Source organism: Eumetopias jubatus, unplaced genomic scaffold (assembly GCF_037043125.1).
Source record: "Eumetopias jubatus isolate StellerSeaLion01/CBP00866 unplaced genomic scaffold, mEumJub1_p1.0 scaffold_14, whole genome shotgun sequence".
In the NCBI taxonomy this organism is placed as follows: domain Eukaryota; kingdom Metazoa; phylum Chordata; class Mammalia; order Carnivora; family Otariidae; genus Eumetopias; species Eumetopias jubatus.
The window spans coordinates 70739140-70763350 of record NW_028274820.1 but is presented as its reverse complement, the minus strand read 5'-3'; the positions used below and the strand labels follow the sequence as shown (position 1 = coordinate 70763350).

General features: G+C 35.0%; 2 protein-coding genes across 2 annotated transcripts in view; one reads left to right on the top strand and one right to left on the bottom strand.

Annotated features, from left to right (window-relative positions):
* Positions 1-24211, top strand: part of IMMP2L (inner mitochondrial membrane peptidase subunit 2) — an 864991-nt gene that overhangs the window by 395079 nt on the left and 445701 nt on the right. The gene's annotated exons all lie outside the window — the stretch shown is intronic.
* On the bottom strand, positions 13525-15651 carry LRRN3 (leucine rich repeat neuronal 3). Its single transcript, XM_028104811.1, has one exon. It carries the CDS (start codon positions 15649-15651, stop codon positions 13525-13527), a length of 2127 nt encoding a protein of 708 aa, XP_027960612.1.

The window sequence follows — 24211 nt, the reverse complement described above, 5'->3', positions numbered from 1 at the left end:
AATCTATAAGGAGTTTATCTGAAAATTTACTGATTTAATTATTTTAAGATTTTTTTCCCTCTCCTTTGAGAGGTTTTTAGTGTGGTATCTATCTATCTGTTTATTTATTTATTTATTTTTTAAAGATTTTATTTATTTGACAGAGAGAGACACAGTGAGAGAGGGAACACAAGCAGGGGGAGTGGGAGAGGGAGAAGCAGGCCTCCCTCCGAGCAGGGAGCCCGATGTGGGGCTCGATCCCAGGACCGTGGGATCATGACCAGAGCCGAAGGCAGACGCTTAACGACTGAGCCACCCAGGCGCCCCTATTTAGATAGATGCATTTTAGAGATATTAATTGTATTCCTTTTTTTCAAAAGATTTTTATTTATTTATTTGAGAGAGAGAGAATGAGAGATAGAAAGCATGAGAGGGAAGAGGGTCAGAGGGAGAAGCAAACTCCCTGCTGAGCAGGGAGCCCGATGTGGGACTCGATCCCCGGACTCCAGGATCATGACCTGAGCCGAAGGCAGTCGCTTAACCAACCGAGCCACCCAGGCGCCCTATTAATTGTACTCCTATAGTCCATTCTCTAACCTCTGAAAAAATTAAGAACTTTGGAGTCATACATATTAGGGTTTTAGTCCCAACCCTTCCTTTTGGGCACGTTATGCAACTCTCCCAAGCCTCAGTGTATACGTGACATGCTCACCTTCTTTTATTCCTTCACGTAGGACCATTTCAGCACTTGCTTGTCATCTTTTCTTCTCTTTTACTATCCCTTATTCTCCTGGAGTGAAGAGAAACAGTATTAAGCTTTGAACTGATGCAGACAAAAGAGAGGAGCGAAACGGCACTTCCATAGTCGTTTCTTGACTCGCACTTTCTTTCTGACCATGGCTGTTCTAGTAGGTGCTCAGTGTTTTCCAAATTGTAGATTCTGACTTACTAGTATTAATGAAATCAATTAATAGATCATCCAACATTAAAAAAAAAAAAGAACTAGAATAGAATAGATACTTTCAGTTTATATTGCCCAGAGTAGGATAAAATTCTTTTTCATGAAACTTAAGTTGTGTGTGTTGCAATCATATTTATTTGAACGTGGTGTACACTTTAAAACAAGTTCAGAAGTCAAGTAGCTAAATGGAAACAAGCTTTAGTTATTCTAATCTATACTCTCTCCTTGGCATCCTATTAACTCATGGGGAGGATTGACTACTGTCATTAAGTTAAATTATAAAATAACCAGGATATATGGGAATACCTTTTATTCGTTTTCTTTTTGAGTAGCTGGGGTTGTCTTTCTGGTTGTGACTGAAAGCCTTGTAGCTGTATGGATTTCTCTAATGATTGTGGTGTCAAAGATTGCTCTGCTTATCTTTTCTTGTTCTTAGTTTGAGTTAGGCTTTACTTTTGAAAGCATACAATCAAGGAGATATGATTGCTAACTGTAGAGATTCTTAATTTTCTGCTGTAATGATAACTTCTGAGGCTAATTGAGTTGCCCTAAGACCCATTTCTACTGCCTGCTGAATGACCTTTACCTAAGAGGTCATATTAGTTCATATGATAAATCCCATGGTATATTGTAGGTTTCAGTAAGCTAACAACCAATCAATTTACTTTCATATAAAGTCCAAATCCCTTTCATCACGGCCCATAAAAAATAACTTGTGAAGTTTTGGTAAGTTACTTAAACTTTCTAAACCTAAAATTTCTCACCTGTAATATAAAATATACTATTGTTAGAATCTTCCTCATAGAGGTTAAAGGAATTTATATGTATTCTAGGACTTAGCATTTATTAAGTCCTGCTCTCTATCTCTCATATTGGTTATGTCACTAACCACAAGATTTGGCATCGAGTATAATGAACCTCGTCTGCCTAGAGTTGGCTTTTCACTTGAAAATAGTGAAAGAGGGGCACCTGGGTGGCTCAGTCGTTAAGCGTTTGCCTTCGGCTCAGGTCATGATCCCAGGGTTCTGGGGTCAATCTCCATGTCGGGCTTCCTGCTCCGCGGGAAGCCTGCTTCTCCCTCTCCCACTCCCCCTGCTTGTGTTCCCTCTCTTGCTGTGTCTCTCTCTGTCAAATAAATAAATAACATCTTTAAAAGAAAAGAAAAGAAAATAGTGAAAGAATTTGATTAACATTGCTCCCCAACCAAATAAAGAGATTAAGAGTTTAGCACACACCTGGAGGGTTGCATTCTCTTTCTAGGCCTATATTTTGAGACTTTAATGACTTGAATCATTTCCAGAGACGAGTGACCTGAATTACGTTAAGGACATGGATTTCTTCAGTGTGGAGCAAAGGCATGATGGCATAATGGAATTGTAGGGTTGTCCTGTGGTACATACATTACATGCATTCTATTCTCTTTTTGTTTCCTAAAATAAAACTGGTATGGATTAGAAAGAAGGAAATGCTCAGTTTAACATGAGAGGAACAATCTGTTTACTCTCATAGTTTTGAAAAATGTTAATAGGCTGACCTATAAGGGACTGATCTAGTAGAGGATGGTAACATCTGTTAACCGTGTTGCTGGGGGATCTGGGGGCTTGGTGAAGTAATGGGGTGAGCACTGAAGTCTTCTTTCATTCTGAGATTGGACGTCTTTGCCACTTTTAAAGTCTGGGCAGCTCTAGCCTGGACTAAGAGTGAAGGTTGTAGGGTCACTTAATACAGACTTTGTGGAAGGCAAAATGGCAGGCTCTTACAAGTATATGGCAGACATGGAGAATGTGAGGCTCTCTTTTCTGTAGTTTCTTGATATTATATAATTATGTATTATAAAATATGTTAAGATAATATGCAATTATGTTTTAAAAATACTATATTTTAAAAGAATATTGTGACATCCTGGTGATAAGCTTGGGATTTTAAGTCAAGGAGAACTTTAGGAGCTTTAATATAGAAGCTCCTTTCTGAAGCCAGATTATTTAAAGATCATAGGGTTATCTTTTCTCAATACAGCTTATCTTTATTGATAAACCTGTTGCCACTGGGAAAGGCATCCATAGATATTTGATAGTGCTCACTTTGGAGCAGTGGAAAGATTCAGCGGGTTTGAAAATTTGATGATAATTTTATTTGATACCTCCTTCCTCATGACCAATAATTCATCAACGTAGGTTAAGCATAATTTTTCCGACATCACAGAGTAGTTTTGGGTAATATATTCAAATGCCAGGTATAACGTGTATGAAAATGTCTTATACCTTCAGACGTACTTTACAGATGTGTAATCAGTAAAACTTTATAACATCCTCATAAGTTTAAGATTTTCACTTTGGTTCCAAAGCCTAGGGCTACTGATCTCAGACTTTCTAGTATTTTATATCTTCTGGCTTCCGTGAAGTTCAGACTTAAATTGTGGTTTCAAGAATGGCATGACAGGTTGAATATGACATACATATTTTTTTTTAGATTTTTTATTTATTTAGTTGACAGAGAGAGACACAGCGAGAGAGGGAACACAAGCAGGGGGAGTGGGAGAGGGAGAAGCAGGCCTCCCGCTGAGCAGGAGCCCAATGCGGGGCTTGATCCCAGGACTCTGGGATCATGACCCGAGCCGAAGGCAGATGCTTAATGACTGAGCCACCCCTGGTGTTTTAAGTATTCACTCTGAAAAACAGTAGACCTGACCACCAAGGCTAGTCCTGAGGGAGTTACTTTTATGAATAAAATAAAGACCACTCTGTCATTACACTTATTTAGTAGTCATTTCATCTAAAAGCTCCCTGGCCCTTCTCTAGTATCTGAAACAGATACTAGAAACAGATACATCTGCCATGTGAGTTGGCTTCCTCTCTACAAATTAGCAGCTAGCAGCAGGATCCTGTAGAAATCTCTCTGGGCATACTCAGACACTGGCATTTTAAATATCTTGGGAAAGTAGATATGCTTTTACCCAATTTATTTCCTGTTTGGAATTGCCCCCATGGTTTCAGGTGAAAATCTCCAACATTTTCAAACAAGATGTTGAAGAATTGAAAAATAACTAATTTAATAGGTTATATATCACAATTCTCTCAAAAACACTTTTGAGAAAATTTAATAGCAGGAGTATCTACAAATGTTTATGCTAATGTTTATCTCCTATATTTTGTTCTGTTATGTTTATTGTCTTTTAATGCATATCTCCTGTGTTAATTTTTAAGTACATCTTCAAAATTGAACCTTAAATTATTGTGCTTCAATGTACTTCTTTACTCTGAAAACCTATAATATACTTATATTAGACAATCTTGATAAAACCTTTCTTCTTGAGAGAGTACAGTGGTAAGTAGAGAAAATCTAGAATGAGTGTCCGATTTGTGTGAGTCAGTATTTCTACAAATACTCTTTCCTATCTTAAGTTATTTGGAGTTCAAGGTCTCACTTAGAAACATATAAGACAGGACAATTTTTTTCTATTATCTGAGGAAAGTGATACCTGTGAGATCTCATTAGAACTGTGTCTGGTCTTGCAGAAAACATAGTCCGAATAAATGAGATATACTGTTTCCCCCACCTGGTTTTCCTATGTCTATTTTTATACTCATACTTATTAAAGTCTGTGTCACATATTCGTGAAATTTCTGAAAGAGAACTACAATTGGCAATGAAAATGGAACTAGATCAGTCTTAAATTCAAAGACATTAATTTTATATCATATTTGGGTTTTTATGTATAAAACTTCTCAAAACACCTACAGTCTCTTTCATTTATCTGCCTTTTGGGGAGAGAGTGGAGAGCTGCAGTAACATTTTTGATCCTCTGTTGGTTTCATGGGAGATGTATTTTAAAAATATCTGAAATGAGGATAACTTGCAAATAATGGACTCTGCTAATCCTGTAATGAAGAGTATGCACCTGAGTGTATGCTTGTGAGGGTGTTGAGTGTTTGTGTGTTTCAGATTTATACACTACCCTGAGAGGGTAGTGTATAAAGTGTGCTTATATCTATCTCCTTTTTCATTTCCCAGTTCTCATATTTTCAGCTATGGAGGACTAGTGATAGCCTGGGAGACTAGGGCATGGCTACAGAGGGAGACAGGATTGAAAGATGGAGAACTAGTATTTGTAGCCTTATCAATTAGTCCTAGTGTTTTAAATTTGACCTTGTCATTTTCCCTTGGATATCAGTGTCCACCAAACTATGTGTTAGCAACAACCTAAGTTTGATTTTTTTACCCATCTTTCCATTTTTCATTCTGAAGACCAGCTCCAGCTATTTCCTTCTATAGAACTTTCAGTTCTGAAGTACCCTGATGCAATTCAAATTCTTCTGCATATTGTCACTTTCACACTGCCCCTAGCCTGCTCTCTGCATTTCTCTGCTCGTTAATTGAGAGTTTGTGTAAAGATAGTCTGAGTTGTTAGAACCCTTTCTGGGCCCCCTTATAATAACATGTATCCCCAAATATGTGTAAGCTATCCCCATGCCTACCATATTTTTATTAACCTGTATTACAATTACTAGATTCATTTGTTGTTACCTGCCTGTAGATGATAAATATTATCATGTCAAGGGATTTGTCTATCACAGTCATAGATTCTCTAGTAGTTAATATTGTGGCTAGCACTTAGTAGATCCTCACTAAATGAAGAATGCATGGATAAGATTCACATATGAATGAAAACATGGGGCCACTTCTTGCTTTTCTGCTTAGAAATTTTGCTGCTATTATTTTCCAAATCTCATTCCTCAGAAGGAGTTCTACCAAACCAATGATTCATTACAAAACAGCCAAAGTGGGGGCATATCATTTGGAATTAGAACATGGTTTAGCAGAGTGACTTTCAAATATTTGCAGGCAAAATTTAGTATTCACTGAATACTGAGAAACTTCTTTACACATAAAATTATTTTTGCATGCCAGTTTAATTTCATACAAGTTCATTAACCTGTGGAAGTGTTTGTTTTTGTTTGTTTTACTGAACCACCTTGCTTCTTCTGCTGGGAAGTATAGATGATGAACTTCCTAGATGGGCACCTGTAGGTTTTAATCATGGATAAGTTTGACGGTGTTAAGTTTTTATTTAATATTTTTGTTACCCCATTTATCAACCATTATCCGTGTCATCTAACCTCTATTAAATAATTTTGTTCTCCTAGAACAAAATTCATTTGTTAGAACTCCTCAAAACCAATTCACAAATTCCATTTCAAAAATTGGAACTCCTCAGAAGCCAAGGTTTATAACACAAGACAAGTGATCCAACAAAGATGAACTCTGTCAGAGCACACTGACTGCTGACTCTCTAAGATGGTGATGGTGGTGCTCTAGTACTGGCAAGGATGGGATGATGACAAAAGATTGAAAGGAAAATCTTTCCCCCTCAATCCTTACCTTTTTTTTTTTTTAAGATTGTATTTCTTTATTTGAGAGAGAGAGAGAGAGATCATGAGTGGGGTGGGGCGGGGGGAGCAGGAGAGGGAGAAGCAGACTCCCCGCTGAGCAAGGAGCCTGATGCAGGACTCTGATCCCAGGCAAACACTCAACCAACTGAACCACTCAGGCGCCCTCAATTCTTACTTTTTAAGCAGAATTCTCCTTCTAGGGTCAGAGTTACTGTGTATGATATTATAATCTGGGAGTCAGAAAGCAGGTTAAACAGGTCATTGACCATTTTGTATTTTTCTGTGATGGGATTGAAAAACAAGAGCTTTATACATTGGGACTGTGAAGTGGATGCATGGAAATAATCACAGAAAAGTCTTTTAAAAGTCTCTAGAAGTGCTTTGTACCCAGTGAGTACTTAGTGAATATACTTATTTTAAAAGTTTTATTTGTAAGAATATGTGCAGGTTTTTGTTGTTGTTGATAAACTAGTGCTCACTGTTCGGTCTTTAGCAAGTAATAACTGGAAGTTGACAAATACTGGTGCTTTATCTCCAATTCCTCATGCAAACTGAGATAAGGATATTATAAAGAAACATGTTGATGGAGATAGAAAATAATAGGCACAATTAATAAATCTGGCATATTGTTGGTGAATTGTTCCCTCCCCCAAAATATTACCCCTTAGTTATTTTTTGTGGGTTATGCATGCTTAAAAAAGTACCTGATTGTTATTATTTCTCATGATGTTGTATCTTTTGGTCTTTTGCTCTTCTTTTATTATTATTGTTTTCTTGGGACAGAAAATTACTTAACTTCTCTGAGACTGATCAATTAAATGGGAATGTGAATACTATACTCCTGGCAATTTCAAGAAAATTGAATTAATTAAAAATGTGTGTGTATAAATACATATACACATACATATTTATATATAGATATACATAGAAAGAGAGAGGGAGGGAGTAAGCACATTCATCAGTATGCCTGACATACTAAGATGGTAAATGTTCAATTTCCCACACCCCTTCTCCTTTAGATCTGGAGTGTATTTCTTAAGACCATAGCAAATTGTTAGTTGGGCACATGCTCAGGATTTAGTAAATGTTTCTCTTCTTCCTAATTTTTATCTTGGTACTCGAGTATATATTAATGCATATTTATTCAAATATAATAATATGCTCACAATGTATTTATTAATTGCTATGCATTTTGTGTGCCAGGAAAATATCGCAAGCATCATATTGTCACTTCAGGACTGAGCCTGAACTGAGACACACATAATCCATTGGACAGAAACCCTAACTACCCTTACCCTCACACAATTGTTTTGGTATAGTTCCTCTTTTCAGTGCAATCTGTTAATTCTTATATATTTTTATAGATAAAGATTTCATTAGTAGAAAGAAATGAATGTTGTCTTTCCTTCTATATTTATACCTTTTCTGTATCATATCCATCATTTGAAGGATTTTTATTTTTAAGCTCAATCATTTGAATTGGGTAGTTAAAATCACATAATTATATAAATTGATGCATTGTTTGTTAATGTCTTTTATGCTCTGATAAAATAAATAATTTAATATGAAAATTATATACTTGAATGTTGGTTTATTGATTAACTGACTCATAAACAGGGAAGGGAATCTGAGAAGGCTTAAAGTTCTTTTGGAGACATGTTTTTATGTTCTTTATTGAGTATGTGACTTGTGTCTGCCACTGTTATGAAAAGAATGTTTACCAGAGGTGTCAGACTTTGATCTGAATTCTAATAATAAGTTTCATCTTTATAAAGTATCTTTTGAAGAACTCCTGTGGTGTGTTTGACCATATTGCTTTAATATTAGTAACTCTCATGGTTTAAGAACTGTTTCTCTTTACCAGCCCTGAGTCTGGTACCACAAATGACAGGGAGGTTTTTTTTGTTGTTGTTGTTGTTTGTTTTTTTTCAATACTTTCATTCTCTCAGTGCTAGGATTAGGATGGTCAATTTATGTCCCAAGCTTACTCTATTATTTGTCCAGTGGCTAGTAAACATTATAAATGGATATTGCGATTGGATTTTGAATCAATAACTTCAGACACTGAACCATATGTTTTAATGAGAAACTGGATTTTCCTTACATTGGTCACATAGTACTATTAGTTTTTTGATGATATATTAGAGTCAAAAAAGACAAATATAAGCACAGAAAGTACCATGAGGTCTTCAAATTCCATTATAGTTCATTCTCCTGAGAGGCTTGCCAAGGTCAACCATAACTCTCTGTGCTATGCTTTGTTACTTTGGGCCACTCTACAATAATTTTGAAATCATATATGATATTTGAATTTATTACTTATTTGAATACCTCAGTTCTCTTAAGAGAAAGTTGTATTGATATATCTCTGATGTATTTAACCCCTTAGTTGGTATTAACTATATGGCTTATTTCAAACACAGCTTTAAGAGCCCTCTGATGTGCATGTAAAGTGAACCAGAATAGTAAATTCAAATCTCTGGGCTTGTCTATTTTCACTAGGAACAAAAAGGAATTGTGTACTATTTCATATGATCTTCTTACCTGAGCATACTGAATGCTTACTAGTCAATTCAAGAGGAGCTCTGTGATGTCATTAATAAAATGTTTAAGCCAGATTTTGGAAATAATCTATGTTTCACTGGAATATTCTTTTTAAAACATTGATCTTTTAATTATTTTTCTTAGGATTAGATATATGTATTATGACTTTCAGAATGAACTCCGATTTTGTCATTTTATTCCTGTGTACAAATAGTGTTTTTATTTTTCACTTGCTTCAGAGGAATAAGATAAATCAAAGTAGTGGTCACCCTTAATAATAGATAGAGTCCTCACTTTACAAATGAACACACAAAAGCAACCCCTATTGTATTGAAACCCCAATTAGTTTCTTTCTTTTTCCTGAGCTCCATGGTGCTGATTATAGCATTTTGATTCTAGGCATGGTTCTTTCATTCCACTACAATATTGCCATGATCCCAAGCAACAACCTAGTTAGCAATGCATTAGTCAGGGTAAAATGATATAAAGTATGGGTTGTAGAACTAAGGGTGAGAATATTACCATCTGAGAAGGTGGTAGAAGAGAAGATCATTGTAGTTTATGGCCATTTGGGATGTTCAATATAGTAAACATATCTGGCAAGTATACACTTTAAAAAAACTTTTACTTATTTGTTATAATTTGTTATGGGAAGGAGGGGGGAGAGGGAGGCAGAGAGAGGGAGAGAGGGAGAGAGGGAGAGATTGAGATGGATCAAAGAAAATGTAGCCACAATTTAATCACTGTTCATTATTCCCTATCTCCTAGACTGTCAACACTGGGATGAAGCTGAAGTTGTTATTTAAGAGTGACATATACAATGAGAATTTTTTTTTCTGATACTTAACGATAGCTGTGAGGATATTTCATTGGAATTCTCCCTTTCTTTAGCAAACACATATTTTTAAACTTTTAGTTGTTTTTGTTATTGGCTTTGTTACTTACATATCACTTCTGATTTTTCACATAAAAGACTAATCTATGAAATTTTAAGATTTTCCTTCATTGTAAGTAGACATGCCTCTTGATTTAACCAGTTTAAGGATAGTATTTGGCTGGTATTAGTGTGTGTGTGTGTGTGTGTGTGTGTGTGTGTGTGTGTGTATGTGTGTGTATAAATTTGAATTAAGTTCTTATATCAATATATAATAAGTAAGACTTTTTTAGAGCAAGAAAAAACTCTGATTTTTTGAGTATTGTTTTCTGTGAAAGTATGGATTGACGCTGGGAAGAATCCTCTAGATAGCATAGTTAACAGATACTTGTGAAAGCAGTGATACATAACCAGCATGTAATCCAGTAGAATATAAACCCCTTAATGGTGGAAAATGTGTCCTGTTCACTTCTGTTTTTCCAGTGAGTAATAGCCATGTGGTAAATATTTATTGAAAGTAACCAAAGAAAATATAGTTAAATAGACTAAGGAATTATAATTTTAAACTTATGCTTTCTAATATGTAATTTTGCTTAAAAACTTTTTATCTAATTAGAATAAAATTTTAAGAAAGGAAACAAGTATCAAAAGATAGATATATGTGCCATAAATGGATTTCATTTCTTTCCTAGGCAAAATAGCATATGACTGGCAGCATATTGTTGATTGGCTTTGCTGACAATGACACATTTTGCTTCACATTGTTTTTATACATTATTTGTATTCAACTAGACGTGCTTATTTTCAGAAAATTTGAATTTTATTATATAGTATAAATTAGAAAATATATAATTCTTTTAAAATCATTTTTGTGAAAAAATGTTTTTCTCCATACAAGGTAAGATCAGTTGACATTCACAGTGGTATATACTTTAGAGTTTTATTTTTTGTAGGTAAAGTTTGCCATTGCATCTGTATAGTATCACCAAATTGTAAGTTATATGCTTTGAGTACTTGGACTGGTGCTTAATTTTATGTGAGGCTTAGAAGGTAACATAGGGAGTATGAAATGCATTCTTGTTATTGAAGCAAGTGTCTTTTTGCTCTCACTGGCAATTTAGATTAAATTTTAAGCAATTAAATAGGATCATGATTTGCTTTGAGCATCTGTATTTATTCGTCTGTAACAAAAATACTTCATTTCAGTGTTCACTGTTAGGTGACTATTCAAAGTGCTTATTTGCTACAATTTCTCTAAGAAAAATGTAGCTTGAAATGCATTTTAAGCTCTATGCTATGTTTGTTATAGTTCTTCAAGCAGATAGGTTTAAAAGAAACGTACGCGATACCTGAGCAAGTTTTTGCTGACATATGCAATACCTGCCTCCTAATAGGTCGTATTTCAGCGGCTATATTTTTGATAAATGGCTTGGCTCCACAAAGCTCTGTCCGTGGTGCTGAAACGTCTCATGATGTATGAGCATGTCTTACTGATAAATTCTAATGTCAGCCTCTGTGTGATAGTGATTCATCAGGTTGTAAAATTTGTGTTTGGGAAACACACTGAATTAGCAAGTTTCATATTTTGGATGTGTTGAAATTAACACAGTTTGTCCTTTTGTTTTAAAGAGTTCATAACAGTTACCTTCCAGATTGTCAAAAACAGCAGGATTTAATTAGAAACTGTCAAGGCTACCATAAAAGCAAACATCTATATTAACAAATAAATTGATATGACTACAGTGCTGGAAATGTTTACAGGCCAGTGACATGTTGATAAACATGCAGCAAGCTATTGTAAGAAAAGTGAAACACTTGATTATGAACAGGCATAGCAGCAATTAACATGGAAGCCTTGTAGTTTGTAGAGATAAGTGATTTGCCTATAGAAAGTATGGCTTATTATCTTAGATTTTTTTTTATTGTTTCATGGTTTTTTTTTTGTACACAAGTACATTTATTTTGCAGGACTGTAAGTTTTTGTTTGGAAATCTGACTTAAAACCCTAAAAGATTTTGGTTATTTTCTCCAAGTGAAATCTTTATATTTCCTATTTTAGATTCTTTAAATAATGAGTAATGTTTTTTGGCACTTCATTGATTGTTTTTTAGGTGTCCTAAATATAGTCATAGATAACTACACTTAATCTTTTTCTTTTACTCTATTTATTTTAAAGATTTATTTATTTATTTGAGAGAAAAATAGAGAGGGATAGAGAGAGAAAGAGGGAGGGAGAATGCATGTGTGGTGGGGAGGGGCAGAGGGAAAGAGAAACTTAAGCAGACTCTGCACTGAGTTCGGAGCCAATGCGGGGCTTGATCTCATGACCCTGAGATCATGAGCTGAGCCAAAACCAAGAATCAGATGCTCAATCGATTGTGCCACCCAGATGCCCCTCTTTTACTCTAAATTAGTCTTAGAAGCTTTTTCTTGTATTACCAAAACTTTCTTCTCAAATTTTTATTAAATTTTGGGATTATCTAATTTATGTCATTTTTATATGGGAGTGAACCAAATAAAAGTGATAATTTTATAAAATGGAACCTGATAAACTTATTCTACTAATAATCCAATATGTTTAAAGTAAAATTTTAAAATCCTAATCTTGGAAAATCCTAGTCTTCTAAAATTCTAAAATTCATTGTTATCCTGAGGAAAAGAACAATTCAATCTGATCAGAGCAGACTTCAAATCAGCACCAACTAGGTTAGTTGCTATACAAGTATATAAACCTCCCTCTTTTGGGTTCATGTGAAACATGTTTGGTTGTTAGATTTGCAACACAGAAAATTATTAGATTATTGGCTTATTACTGCAGTGAACCGCATTAAGTGTTCAGAATCACAGAGATTTGAAAATTAGACCTAAATCATAAATCCTACCAAAAATTGGCAATGTTTTCTGCAAAGCAAGCAGCTTACATTTGAGCTACTACTAATTAAAATAAAGCCTTCAGTTCCTCAGATACTGGATTTACATGTACTTACCAATTAAATCAACTCTAAAACCTTCTTGTTAAGAAAATATTTAAGTGAATACATGATGTCCTTGAGGATTTGTTTCTGTCAATAAAGGGTTAAACAGAGTGTTGTTTTTATTGCCTTTCAATACTGATAAAGTGCTCCAAATTCATTTTTGTGCATTATAAAAATGTAATTACAGAACCCAATAAAAGTGCCTTAGCATTCCAAATTTCATTATAGAAAAACACTCTTAAAAATTGTCATTTAAATGATACCTGGTCAGATGATATTTCCCAGAAATTATTCTTTATTTAGAAACAAAAACAAGACAAAAGCAATTGATTTTAATCCAAAATGTATTTTTTTCTTATAAAAGAGGCCCACATACTCACTGTGTCTACTCTACAGAATTTGTCCATTTTATTACACCACGTGTCAATTCAAGTTACCTAGTCACTGCAAAAACTCGTGGCTAATATGTGTAATACAACACAGGAGGAGGTATTGCTCAGTTCAACTACTCTTATATACTTAAAAAAAATACAGAAATGTTTTTGTCCACTTTAACTGTAGTCCAGACATAAAAGTTACATGAAAGTTCTAGAAAATGGAATTATTTTATTTGGTTGCCACAGTACCCTTTGAAGCCAGTTAATTAAAATGCTGAACTTGTATATATTTCCCTTGGTCAGGAGCAGCATTGGGGAAGCTTAAACTTCTTTCTAGAAAGCAACATTTCTCTGCTTTTTTAAAATTTTTCAAGCACAGCTGCAGTCTTAAGCTTTTCTTTGAAGTAGGTTTAGTTAGTTGTTTTTAGGACATATTTGTTGGCACACCTATAACAGTTGCTTTCACTTCCAATGCTGTACTTTTTTCTTTGCCTGTTTCCCAGAGGTTGATTAGAGGAGGATAAAGCTCACTGAACGTGAAGGTTGGTTTCTGTAAGTAATTCCTCATATAACCATGTCCACCATCACAGTTCATTTCTTGAGAGAGGCAACTGAAAAGATATACCATACCAATAATCCCCAGAAAGCCTCCAAGGCAGGCCATAAAGGTTGTGGTGTTACTCTTTTCATATTCTTTTCGATTAGGGCCCAAACCTTTTGTGGTGACATTTACACATTGTTTTCTGGTTTTTTGATAGATGGTGGGGATATCAATACAAATTTTGTACTCAGTTGATGGGTTCAGATGAGTAAGATTATATACCTTGACATCAGATGGTATTCGAGCACTTTGGGCAGCATGGGAATTTTCAGTCTTGACAAAGGCTGTCCACTTAACACTGGATTTGAGAATTTTAGAACTTGCTTTCCAAGACACCAGAACTGAATTGGCCTGAACATCTTTTATTTTAATATTTAAGGATTCATTGTTATCCTGGGGAAAAGAACCATCCACTTTGATCATAACAGACTTCAAGTCTGCACCAACCAGGTTCGTTGCTATACAAGTATATAGGCCCCCTTCTGTTGGGGTTATGTCACTTATATCTAGTGTGCCTTCAGAATGGACGTAGAACTTGTCTCTCAGAGTATTAGGTAAGAGTTTTTGGCCAGAAGGTGTTACCCAGTAGATTTCAGGCTGTGGCTCTGCAGTAGCTCTACAATGCAAGGAAACATAGCTCCCAGCTTCCAAATCCAGATTAGAAGGGAAGCTCTCAGGAGCTATAAGAGGGAGACAGATTTCCATCATTTCCCTGAAATGTACCTGTCGAACATTTTGGCCTTGGAATTCAGGTGGGTCCACGCAAAATAGTGAGTCTGGTTCCATAAATCGAATGTTGGTTTTGTTCATATTAATCCAACGGATGACACAATCACACCTGATGGGATTACTGTGTATGCTGATCTCCTTGAGATTTGGCAGAGACTCAATTGTACCATGGTACAGGGCACTAAGGGCATTGCTGTTGAGCATGAGTGATTCCAGCTTGGGTAGTCTGAAAAATGCATTTGGGTGAATGTAAGACAACCGTGGGTTGTTTGTAGCTTCTATTTTTCTTAAATCTGGCAGGTTATCCACAGCAAGACTGTCGATGGAAATCAGCTCAGGCATATTATTTATTCCCAACTCTTTTAAGTGTAGCATATTGCTGAAATCACCCCTCCGTATTCTATTAATGGGATTTTTATTTAGATCCAAAAATTTGAGGTTTATAGCTTTTTGGAGAGCAACATGGGGCACTTTAATAAGCCTGTTGTCATAAAAAGAGATGCTTTCTAAGTTTTCAAGTCCAACCAAGGCATTATCTGGTATTTCCGTGAGGTTTATACCAGCTATAACCAGGCTGCGGAGATTGATAAGCGGCTTAAAGTTCATGTCTTTGATTCTGATGATTGGATTTTCCCCAATCATCAGAATCTCCAGATTGGGAAGAGCATCAAACCACTTACTGTTGATCATCTGCAATTTATTTGAATTGAGATGAAGTCGAAGAAGATTATGTAGGCCAATAAAGGCTCCGGGTGAAATTGTAGAAAGCAAGTTGTGATTAATATAGAGTTCTTGTAAGTTGCTCAGTCCAGACAGACATTTTTCAGGCAGCTCAGTTAGTTTGTTTTCCTCTAAATACACAGAAAGAAGCTGAGGCATCTTTTTTACATTAATATTGGTGACTGAAGATAAATTGTTTTGAGATAAGTCCAGGCCGGTGAGGTTTACTGGAAAGTCTATGGAGTATTCAATTTTTGCAATATTGTTAGTCTGTAGGAGCAGAATCTGTGTGTCAGCAGGCAATCTGGCTGGGAAATTTAAAAGACCTAAATCATTACAATCCACTGTAGATGCTTCCATATAAATGGATCTGGGTGTAAACCAAGGCCTGATTTCACATGTACATAATTGTGGGCAATCCGTTTTTTTATCTACAGCTTGTACTAGTGTAGTGATAGCGAGGCCAAGTAGCACATGAATTCGGAGTGGCATGTCCTTCATCTTAGCTTTCTTCTTCAGAAATTTAATGGGCCCTTAAGGATTCCACAGTCACTGCTAGGAAGTTCAGTAAGAGTTGGTTGATAAGGAAAATAGTTGCATTTGTCAAATGATGAATGCCATAAAACTGCAGAGTTTTTCTTCATGGATATAAGTGCTGGTGCCACAATTGTCTTGTCCAGAAATGTCATGCATATTGGAAAAAAGATCACTATCTCCTTTATGATAGAATACTGATACACTTTTTGAAGATGGAGTACGTATAGATGGTCACAGGAAATTGAGCAATTCATTTATATAAGGGTGTAATATTCAAATCCCATGCTTGTTCAGTACTTGCAGGAATAGCAGCATGATGCTGACTATAATACAATGGAACATAAAAGAAAAAAGAGAAGAAGAATTAGTCCAAGGAAAAAAATACCATAATTAAATATCCATTAACTAACTATGATTATCTTACATATAATATTGTTTAGAGTTTACAATTAATTCAGTATGTTTTGTTGACTCTGTCCTTGTTGTGACTCTCCTTGGCCCACACATTGGACAGGCTGAGAAATTGAATCTTTAGAAGACTGATGTTATATTAAACATAATGAATATGCTTCCAGAATTTTTCTGTTATTTCCAATCTTTACTTGTTTTTACCTGGTCATTTTGTTTATTATATTTGTCATTCTCTTTGACAATTAGTCATAGGGAAAAAGAAGAAAAACCTTTCAATGATGATGGCTTGCTTTTTTCACTTAGAGGAGAAAAATTAAATGCTTAAGTAAATAATACTGTTCAGTTACAATCAAATGATTTAGCCTGTGGTTCCTCAGGTTCCCAGGAGACAACATTTTGAAACAAATTCATGTTCATGAAATGAACTAGAAGTAGTGGTATTTAGCTGGATTTCCCATTTTCATTCATGTTTCTTTCCATAGTCTCCTTTATATGAAGTGACTTGAATTTTCCAGTATTTGGAAGAGATTGTCTAACTTGCCATAGATGTGCCTGTATATTGTCATTCTTTACTGAAATTCAGATTAATGTTTGACTGTTTTATTTTTCCCCGAAAATAACTTAGATTCCATTAGTCACTAACAGTGAAAAAGTAACTTTATTACATCAGTAAAACAGGCACTTAAGTATTCCTTCTTTTAAATGGATACTGATGTCTTTATCACATAAAAATAAGCAATCCAAAATCAAGTTGCAGTTTTGATATGTGCTGTATTTTAAAATACCACACTACTTTTAGATATATACTCCGTCGGTTGGACTGCTGGTGAGCTCTTCCTGCAAATGTCCAGGACAGCTGGAGCCAGCCTGGACTCTTCATTCTGGGGCTTTTTGCCTCCCAGCAATAGTGGTCTGCTGAATGATCATTTTGTAAATACTGTTGACTCGTTCTAAGATAAGATGGGTGTTTCAAGGACAGGGATGAATATATTTGGAGAAGAGTCTCTACAGAGAGAGAGAAACATTTTTTTTAAGCAAAAAAGTTGTTTTTCAAATTCATAAAAAATTTACAGCTCAAAGTCACACCTAATTTTCCTCACATCCTTTAAGAGATGTGATATTTTTTTTTAAGATTTATTTATTTATTTTGAGAGAGTGAGAATGAGAGAGAGGGAGAGAGGAGGGCCAGAGGGAGAAGCAGGTTCCTCGCTGAGCAGGGAGCCCGATGCGGGACTCGATCCCAGGACTCATGGATCATGACCTGAGCCGAAGGCAGTTGCCCAACCAACTGAGCCACCCAGGTGCCCCATAAGAAATGTGATTTTTTTTTTTTTAAGGTTTTATTTTGAAGTAATCTCTACACTCAACATGGGGCTCAAACTCATAAACCCAAGATCAGGAGTCACATGCTCTACTGACTGAGCCAGCCAGGTGCCCCGAGACTGTGATTTTATCTAAAATCTGGATCATGAAGTTCAGATAACTACTAATTATCTTGAATTAAGAGTGTTTTCTTTTTTCATTACTTCATCTGTTTGCTGATCTAAAATTCCACTTTTAATGAAATTTTTTTTATTTTTAGTTGATGTATAGTTGACATACAATATTATATTCATTTTAGGCATGCAACAATAGTGATTTAACAAAAAGCTCACCATGATATAGATACATAACAAAAAGCTCACTACAATAAGTGTAGTTATCATCTGTTGCCATACTTGGTTATTACAGTATTATTGACTATATTCCTTATGCTGTACTTTTCATCTCTGTGACTTATTGATTTTATAACTGGAAGTTCATTATCTGTCTTTCTCTGTGTGACTTACTTCACTTAGCACAACACCTTCTAGGTCTATCCGTGTTGTTTGCAAATGGCAAGATTCCACTATTTTTTTATGGCTGAGTCCTTTTTGTTGTTGTTTTGTTTTAAACTGGACCTTCTGGCTATCATTCCTAATCTCTTTTAAGTGGACTCTGAGTCCCTTGAGGAGAGAATCTAATACAGCTCCTTCTTCGCTGAAGATCCCTGATAAATCCCTGGCCCATAGGACCCTCCACAATCTGCAGTCTCTCTTCTCTTTCTGTATGTTTGTTCTCATCTTCTGCCACTCTGCCTGCAGCCTTCCCTCTGTCAGCAGAGCTCTGGGTACCTCATCTTCTCTCTGACTGGAATTCCTGGTTCTTTGTTGGGAGTTAACTCTTACTGTTTTGTCAAACTTCAGTTCAAGCATCACCTCTCCGTGAAGCCTTCTGTATAAGCCCTCCCCTCCCGCTCTACCTGACTGCCCTCCACAGTGATCTCATGGCCCTAGCACACACCTCTGTCAGAATATTTACTTGATTCTGTGCCTCACCAGGTATTCATCTCCTTGAGATCCTGAGGCCTGCCTGCCTTTCCATTCCCAGCTCCTGGGCATGGTAATTAGAATGTAGTAGATTCTGCAGAAATGTTTTGAATGAAAGGATAAATGAATTATATTAATAAATGTATATGTTCATCTTCTCTATATAAGCAAGTCAATCTGTTTAATTTACCAATTTCAATATTCAGCTGCTTTAACTTGCATAAATCTATTACGCAGAATGCATGTTGCCTATATTACTAAAATCCAAAGACTAAATTTCAGTATAATCCAAAGGAACATTAGACTTTAAAGAAGAGTCAATCTAATATTATGTCTGCAGTTTGTTTCTTAATTTATTCAGTCAACATTTAATGAGTACCTTCTGTGTTCCAGTTACTGGGTTAATAGCTAGAGGATAAAAAATGACCTGGACATGTTCTCTTCCCTCCTTAAGTTTTTAGTTTGGAGGGGAAAGCACAAGTAAACAGATGGTTACAATTCACTGAACAGCTGATAGGGGAGCTCATAGGAAGGATACCTGAATACAACTAAAATAGAAATCTACTTCCTCTTTCTTCCCAAAATGAACAAACAGCCTAAGGTACAAGGTACAAAATACATTCCTGCATGTTCCCATAAATCAGTTAGTTGAGAACTAAGAAAGCATAACTTCTGCCAATTAATCAGTTAAATCAACTTCCTCCAGTCAAGCAAAGAGAGGCCTATATCCTTATGTTAACCAGAGGATTAGAAATATTTAAGATGAACCTTCTTTTGGGAGACATTAACCTAATAATACCACTTTTTAGTTTGAAATTATTCTTCTCTTTTCTTAAATTTATATCTTTGTTTAATTAGAAACTCTTTTCTGACCTCATTTCATTATTTATATAGCCATATGCCAGTAACAACCACATTTGAACTAGATTTATTCTGGAAGTTTTTGAAAATAAGGAGAGTTGTGATAGTAGTGAGCAAGTTCAAATTTTATTTCTCCAGATCTGTAGGAAGAAATTGTCAGTATGAGAAGCACAAGGGAAGATGTGGAAATTTTGCCTTTTTTCATTGTAGTATTGATTTTTTTCCCTCATGTCTTTGGAAATGATTATGATGCTTTCACTAATGGACCCTTTGGCATAGATTGTTTGCAATATAGTAAGGCAGTAATAATATCTTATATCTTAGTGCTTTATGGTTTTCAAAGCCTTTTCTTATTCATTGTTTATTTTATGTTAATAATGACCTTGTGGGGTTGGCTGGGAGGTAACTTTAATCCCCCCCTTTTTTTATGTAAGGGTATTTGAGACCCATCAGCTAATAAATGAGGGGTCACACAGCTAATAAATGAGGGGTGACAATAGAACCCAGGTTTTGTCTTTAGGCTTAGCATCTCTTTCTAATAATCCACACTGAATGCATATGTAGAGATGAGATGAAATGATTTTAACAAAAAGGTATTTCTCAGCAGAGCTGTCATTACCTTGGTCTTCGGCTTTTCAAGTTTGGAAAATTAATTTTATCAATCTACTAATAAGTGACTAGTGTGTGCTTCACACTAACCAAACTCACAAGGGACGAAACCAAAATGCCAGTACATTACAATGAGAAATATGACTGTCAGGAGAATACAAATCCCTGAATCTGCTGGTCAATCAATGCCGTTGCTTCAGTAAAAAAAAAAAAAATGTATTTTGAAAAAAAATGTAATTTGAAATACAAATTATGTATCTGCAATTTGCTTGCGAACGTAGAATCAGAAGGTAAATCAGATTAGCGTTCTTAATTACCATAGTCATCAGAAATGATAATTTGACATAACTGTTTTAGTAAAAATTGTATTATCACAGGAACCAGACCTCTTGAGTCTCATGGCCCTAGGCACAATCTTAGCCCCCAAGCCCCTGTGCCTGGAGACTTTTCCTGGATTCATTCTTGGTCACATCTCATCTGTGTCTTTTTTTTTTTTTTCTCATCTGTGTCTTAATCATTTCTTTATATTTTTTTTCCCCTTACTGAATATAAAATTATCGGACATTAGATTATTACTAGACATTAGATTATTAGATTATCCTCTTATCAGACATGGGATTATTCGATTATTATTCCCTCCCTAGATTATGAGATTATATTATTAGCGTCTGCATTCAATTTACTTTTGATTTGATTATGTTAGCACATTTGATTGGTTGTTTAGTACGTAGCCCAGTACCTCCAGCATAGGGGTCATTAAACAAATATGTGCAAAATAATAACTCACCAATGTGTCTTTCTATAATTTGTATTGGATGATAGAATATGGAGTAGTGATGAAAATGATTTTTTTTTCTTCCTAAGTAACTACCAATAAGCAACACAGCCGGAACAGAATAAAGAGACACAGATACACCCCCAGATTCTTACAGAGTTTTTTTCTTATTGTCTGATGGCTAAAAAGTAGAAATATCACAGTTGTACTACAAAGCATCCACTAGCAAAACAGAAAACGGTTTGCTTTATAGGCAACGATTTAAAAACATGGCTGTTCTTTAAAGCCACATTTTAGCTTTACTGCTGAGAAAAGGGTTTCTGCTGTTGTCCATTTTGGGATTTGAGCCAAATAATTATAATGGTGGTATTGATTTTAGAAGAGATTTTCAATTGTTTTTTATATGTATCTGTATAAACATTTTTAAAAACATTAAGCTAATTATATCCCTTAAAAGTAAATTGGCCAATTTAATTCTATTTTCATTTTTTGTGAATTTTAATACCATGGACCCTCTCACTTTTATCCTACCTCTCCCCCATCTTTCCCTCTCCCACTTTCCCTTTTTGAATGCATTGAAAAAAATAATAAACTTTTAAAAAAATATTTTCAAGCTTAGAAAACTTGCATCTCATAATTATTGGTATACGTCCATAATTCCCCATGCTCCATCAATATGCTGGGAAATTTTTTTCTCCTAAAATAAGAGTAGGAAAATTGCATTTCAAAAAAATCAGTATTTCAATTTGAGTTTTGAAAGTTTTGGGACCATTGCTTGCTCTGGAGCCTAGCATAGGGACTGGAACATAAGTCTTCAATAAATATTATATTACGAATGGGTGGATGTAAAGTAGATAACATGTAGGCAAAGTATCTTACTTTTCTTCCTTAAAATATAGTAAATAATTGGGGCACCTGGGTGGCTCAGTTGGTTAAGTGTCTGCCTCCAGCTCAGGTCATGATCCCGGGGTCCTGGGATCGAGTCCTGCATCGGTCTCCCTGCTCAGGGGGGAGTCTGCTTCTCCCTCTCCTTCTGCTCCTCCCCACTGCACATGCTTTCTCTCTCTCAAATAAATAAAAAATCTTTTAAAAAATATACAGTAAATAAGCCATATAAACTATTGTTACTAACAGTGTATATTGTTACTAACATAGTATACATTATCATTAACTGATTCCCCTTTTTTTGGCTGAACATTCATATATATGGTCCTATTCTTAGGAGCTAAGAAACAACTCATAATTAACAATTTATTCTTCAATGTTTTTTAATGTAAAATATTTTAGAAGGCCTTTTTTGTACCTTCTTTTAGTTTTAAATGCAGTGGAACCTTTATTATATATTAAAGCAAAATAATTGAATATTATAAAAGCTCAGAAGATAATGTTAATGACACATCACCAGGAATGAAAACTGACACCTCAGAGAAATGTATTATATAAAGCTTCTTTGAAATGACTTGAATGAATGAGTCCTACAAGTTCAACATCAGCCCTCATTAGAGCTTATCATTTATCTACTCTTTCATTTATTCTTTCATTTGTCTTTCCCTAAATATTTGCTGAGGGCCTATTGCATCGGTCACTGTGCTTTCATTTGTAATCTCATAAGATTTGTGAAAACTTTAAAAAAGATTATTTTTCATCGACAGAATATAATTTGACAGTTAAGGCTTTTGTGTGTGTGGGGGGGTGGTTCAGAAGATCTTTTTTAAAAAGTTTTAAAAGCATTTTAAGATGTGGAATTTTCATTCAACCCAGTCCTTTGTTCTTTTTGAATTTTTTTCACAGTATCTTCCACTTTTCTTATTGGCTTCCCCAGGTAGATTTTGCCTGATGGAGAGTCAAAGTCCTAAAACATTTTATGTTTCAAATTATACATACAATATATGCATACATAACAATGTATGTACAATAAATTATACTCTGGCCAGCCGCATGAAACTTGACAGTTTAGGATATTGAGAGAAAGAAATTTTAAGACTTCTCAAATCTTATAATATTTTTAATGCCTGTGGATACTCATTATAACTTGATATTTCTTGAATCTAAAAATAGAAATTGTTTCTAGACATGATTGTATGTGGAAACTTCTAGGGCAAAAGCTTCCTTTTCCTTGGTCAGAAGCTTCTTTTTTCCTTAGCTTCATCTGTTTTTCATCACTTAAGAAACATTATTGAACAACTACGTTTTGGCAGGCACTGTTGTCGATGCTGGAGAGTCAGCAATAAATCAGATGCAGTATCTACTCACCAAGTTCGCAGTTATCGAAGGGGTGGCTAGCAAAGGATGCCGTACAACAGATTTGACACAAAATAAGTATATGCACTTCTCTGTGAATGTACCAAGGAGGAGATGCTTAGTTCTGGCCATCTCACAGAAGCAGCCTGAATGTTCTGTGTTCTGTCATGATGCTGATTGAAAAAATCAACTGACGTATGCTTTGGAAACATGGGGGGAAGATTTAAAATCCACTATCTTTCAGATGAATTTTTACAATGCTAAAGCTTAAGAACAAAGTGTGCCTTCTTCCCGTACCTCATTATGTGTGTTATAAAGACTACAGAGTCTGAAGAAGAGAAACATTTGGATATTTAAGTTCAAAAATTGGTGAAGATAGGAAGTTGCCATGGCTACATTAAAGCCCAGTTTTTCCTTTTCTTCTATAGCAAATTGCTAGCTAAGTTCATTTGTGTAAGGAACTTAAATTCTATTTTCCCATTATCTGACTTTATTCCTTTGTTGTAAGACTCAATCTTTCTTCAAGTCTAATTGAAGGTTCCATATCCCAAAAGTGTTATTGAATTATACTAAATGCATTCCTGTAAAAGGGTATTCATTTTTCCTTGAGAAATATTTATTTTCCAGTTTTTCAAAACTAATTAATTGTTTGAATTTGTAGGCCAACTTCCAGAAAGTAGATAATGCTAACTAGAATAGTTTAATGAATATTATCTTATAGTATTTATCTGTTAAAAAATAGGAAGAAAATTTGCTTTGTGATATGAAACATGGGTCAGGTTTACTAGATGATTTTATAATTGTGGACAGGACATCTTACTTTCCTGTACCTCAAGTTATGGATCATTAAAATTTAGAAATTGGTTATATGATAGTTAAGGTTCCTTCCCATTCTAAAAGGTGTATACTTCTCTGTGAACATGAAAGGTTTTTAAAAAGATGTCTAAAAAAGTAGTTGTGGGTAAACTGACTTAATTCAATTTAAACCTTTGTATATAACTGATTGCAAGTTTACATTCAGTACTGTAGGCCTATGTCATTAACACGTTAGGGTCAGTGAACTTTAGTCATGAGGTTTTTTAAACACTGTCTGATTAATTACCTGGAGTTATTCGTATTTCATTTCATGTTTATATCTACACAGTAATAAATGAAGAAGAGAGTTACTTTAGTCATCAAATTAAGGCATGCTAACCACTGGGTAAGTAAATCGCCTGGATTAGGTCCCTTGATTGAAAAATGAGTTGTCAGTAACTATTAATATTGACATATATACAAT

Excerpts from the sequence above, each read along its gene's own strand:
- LRRN3 (XM_028104811.1), bottom strand. The coding sequence starts at position 15,651 with ATGAAGGACATGCCACTCCGAATTCATGTGCTACTTGGCCTCGCTATC.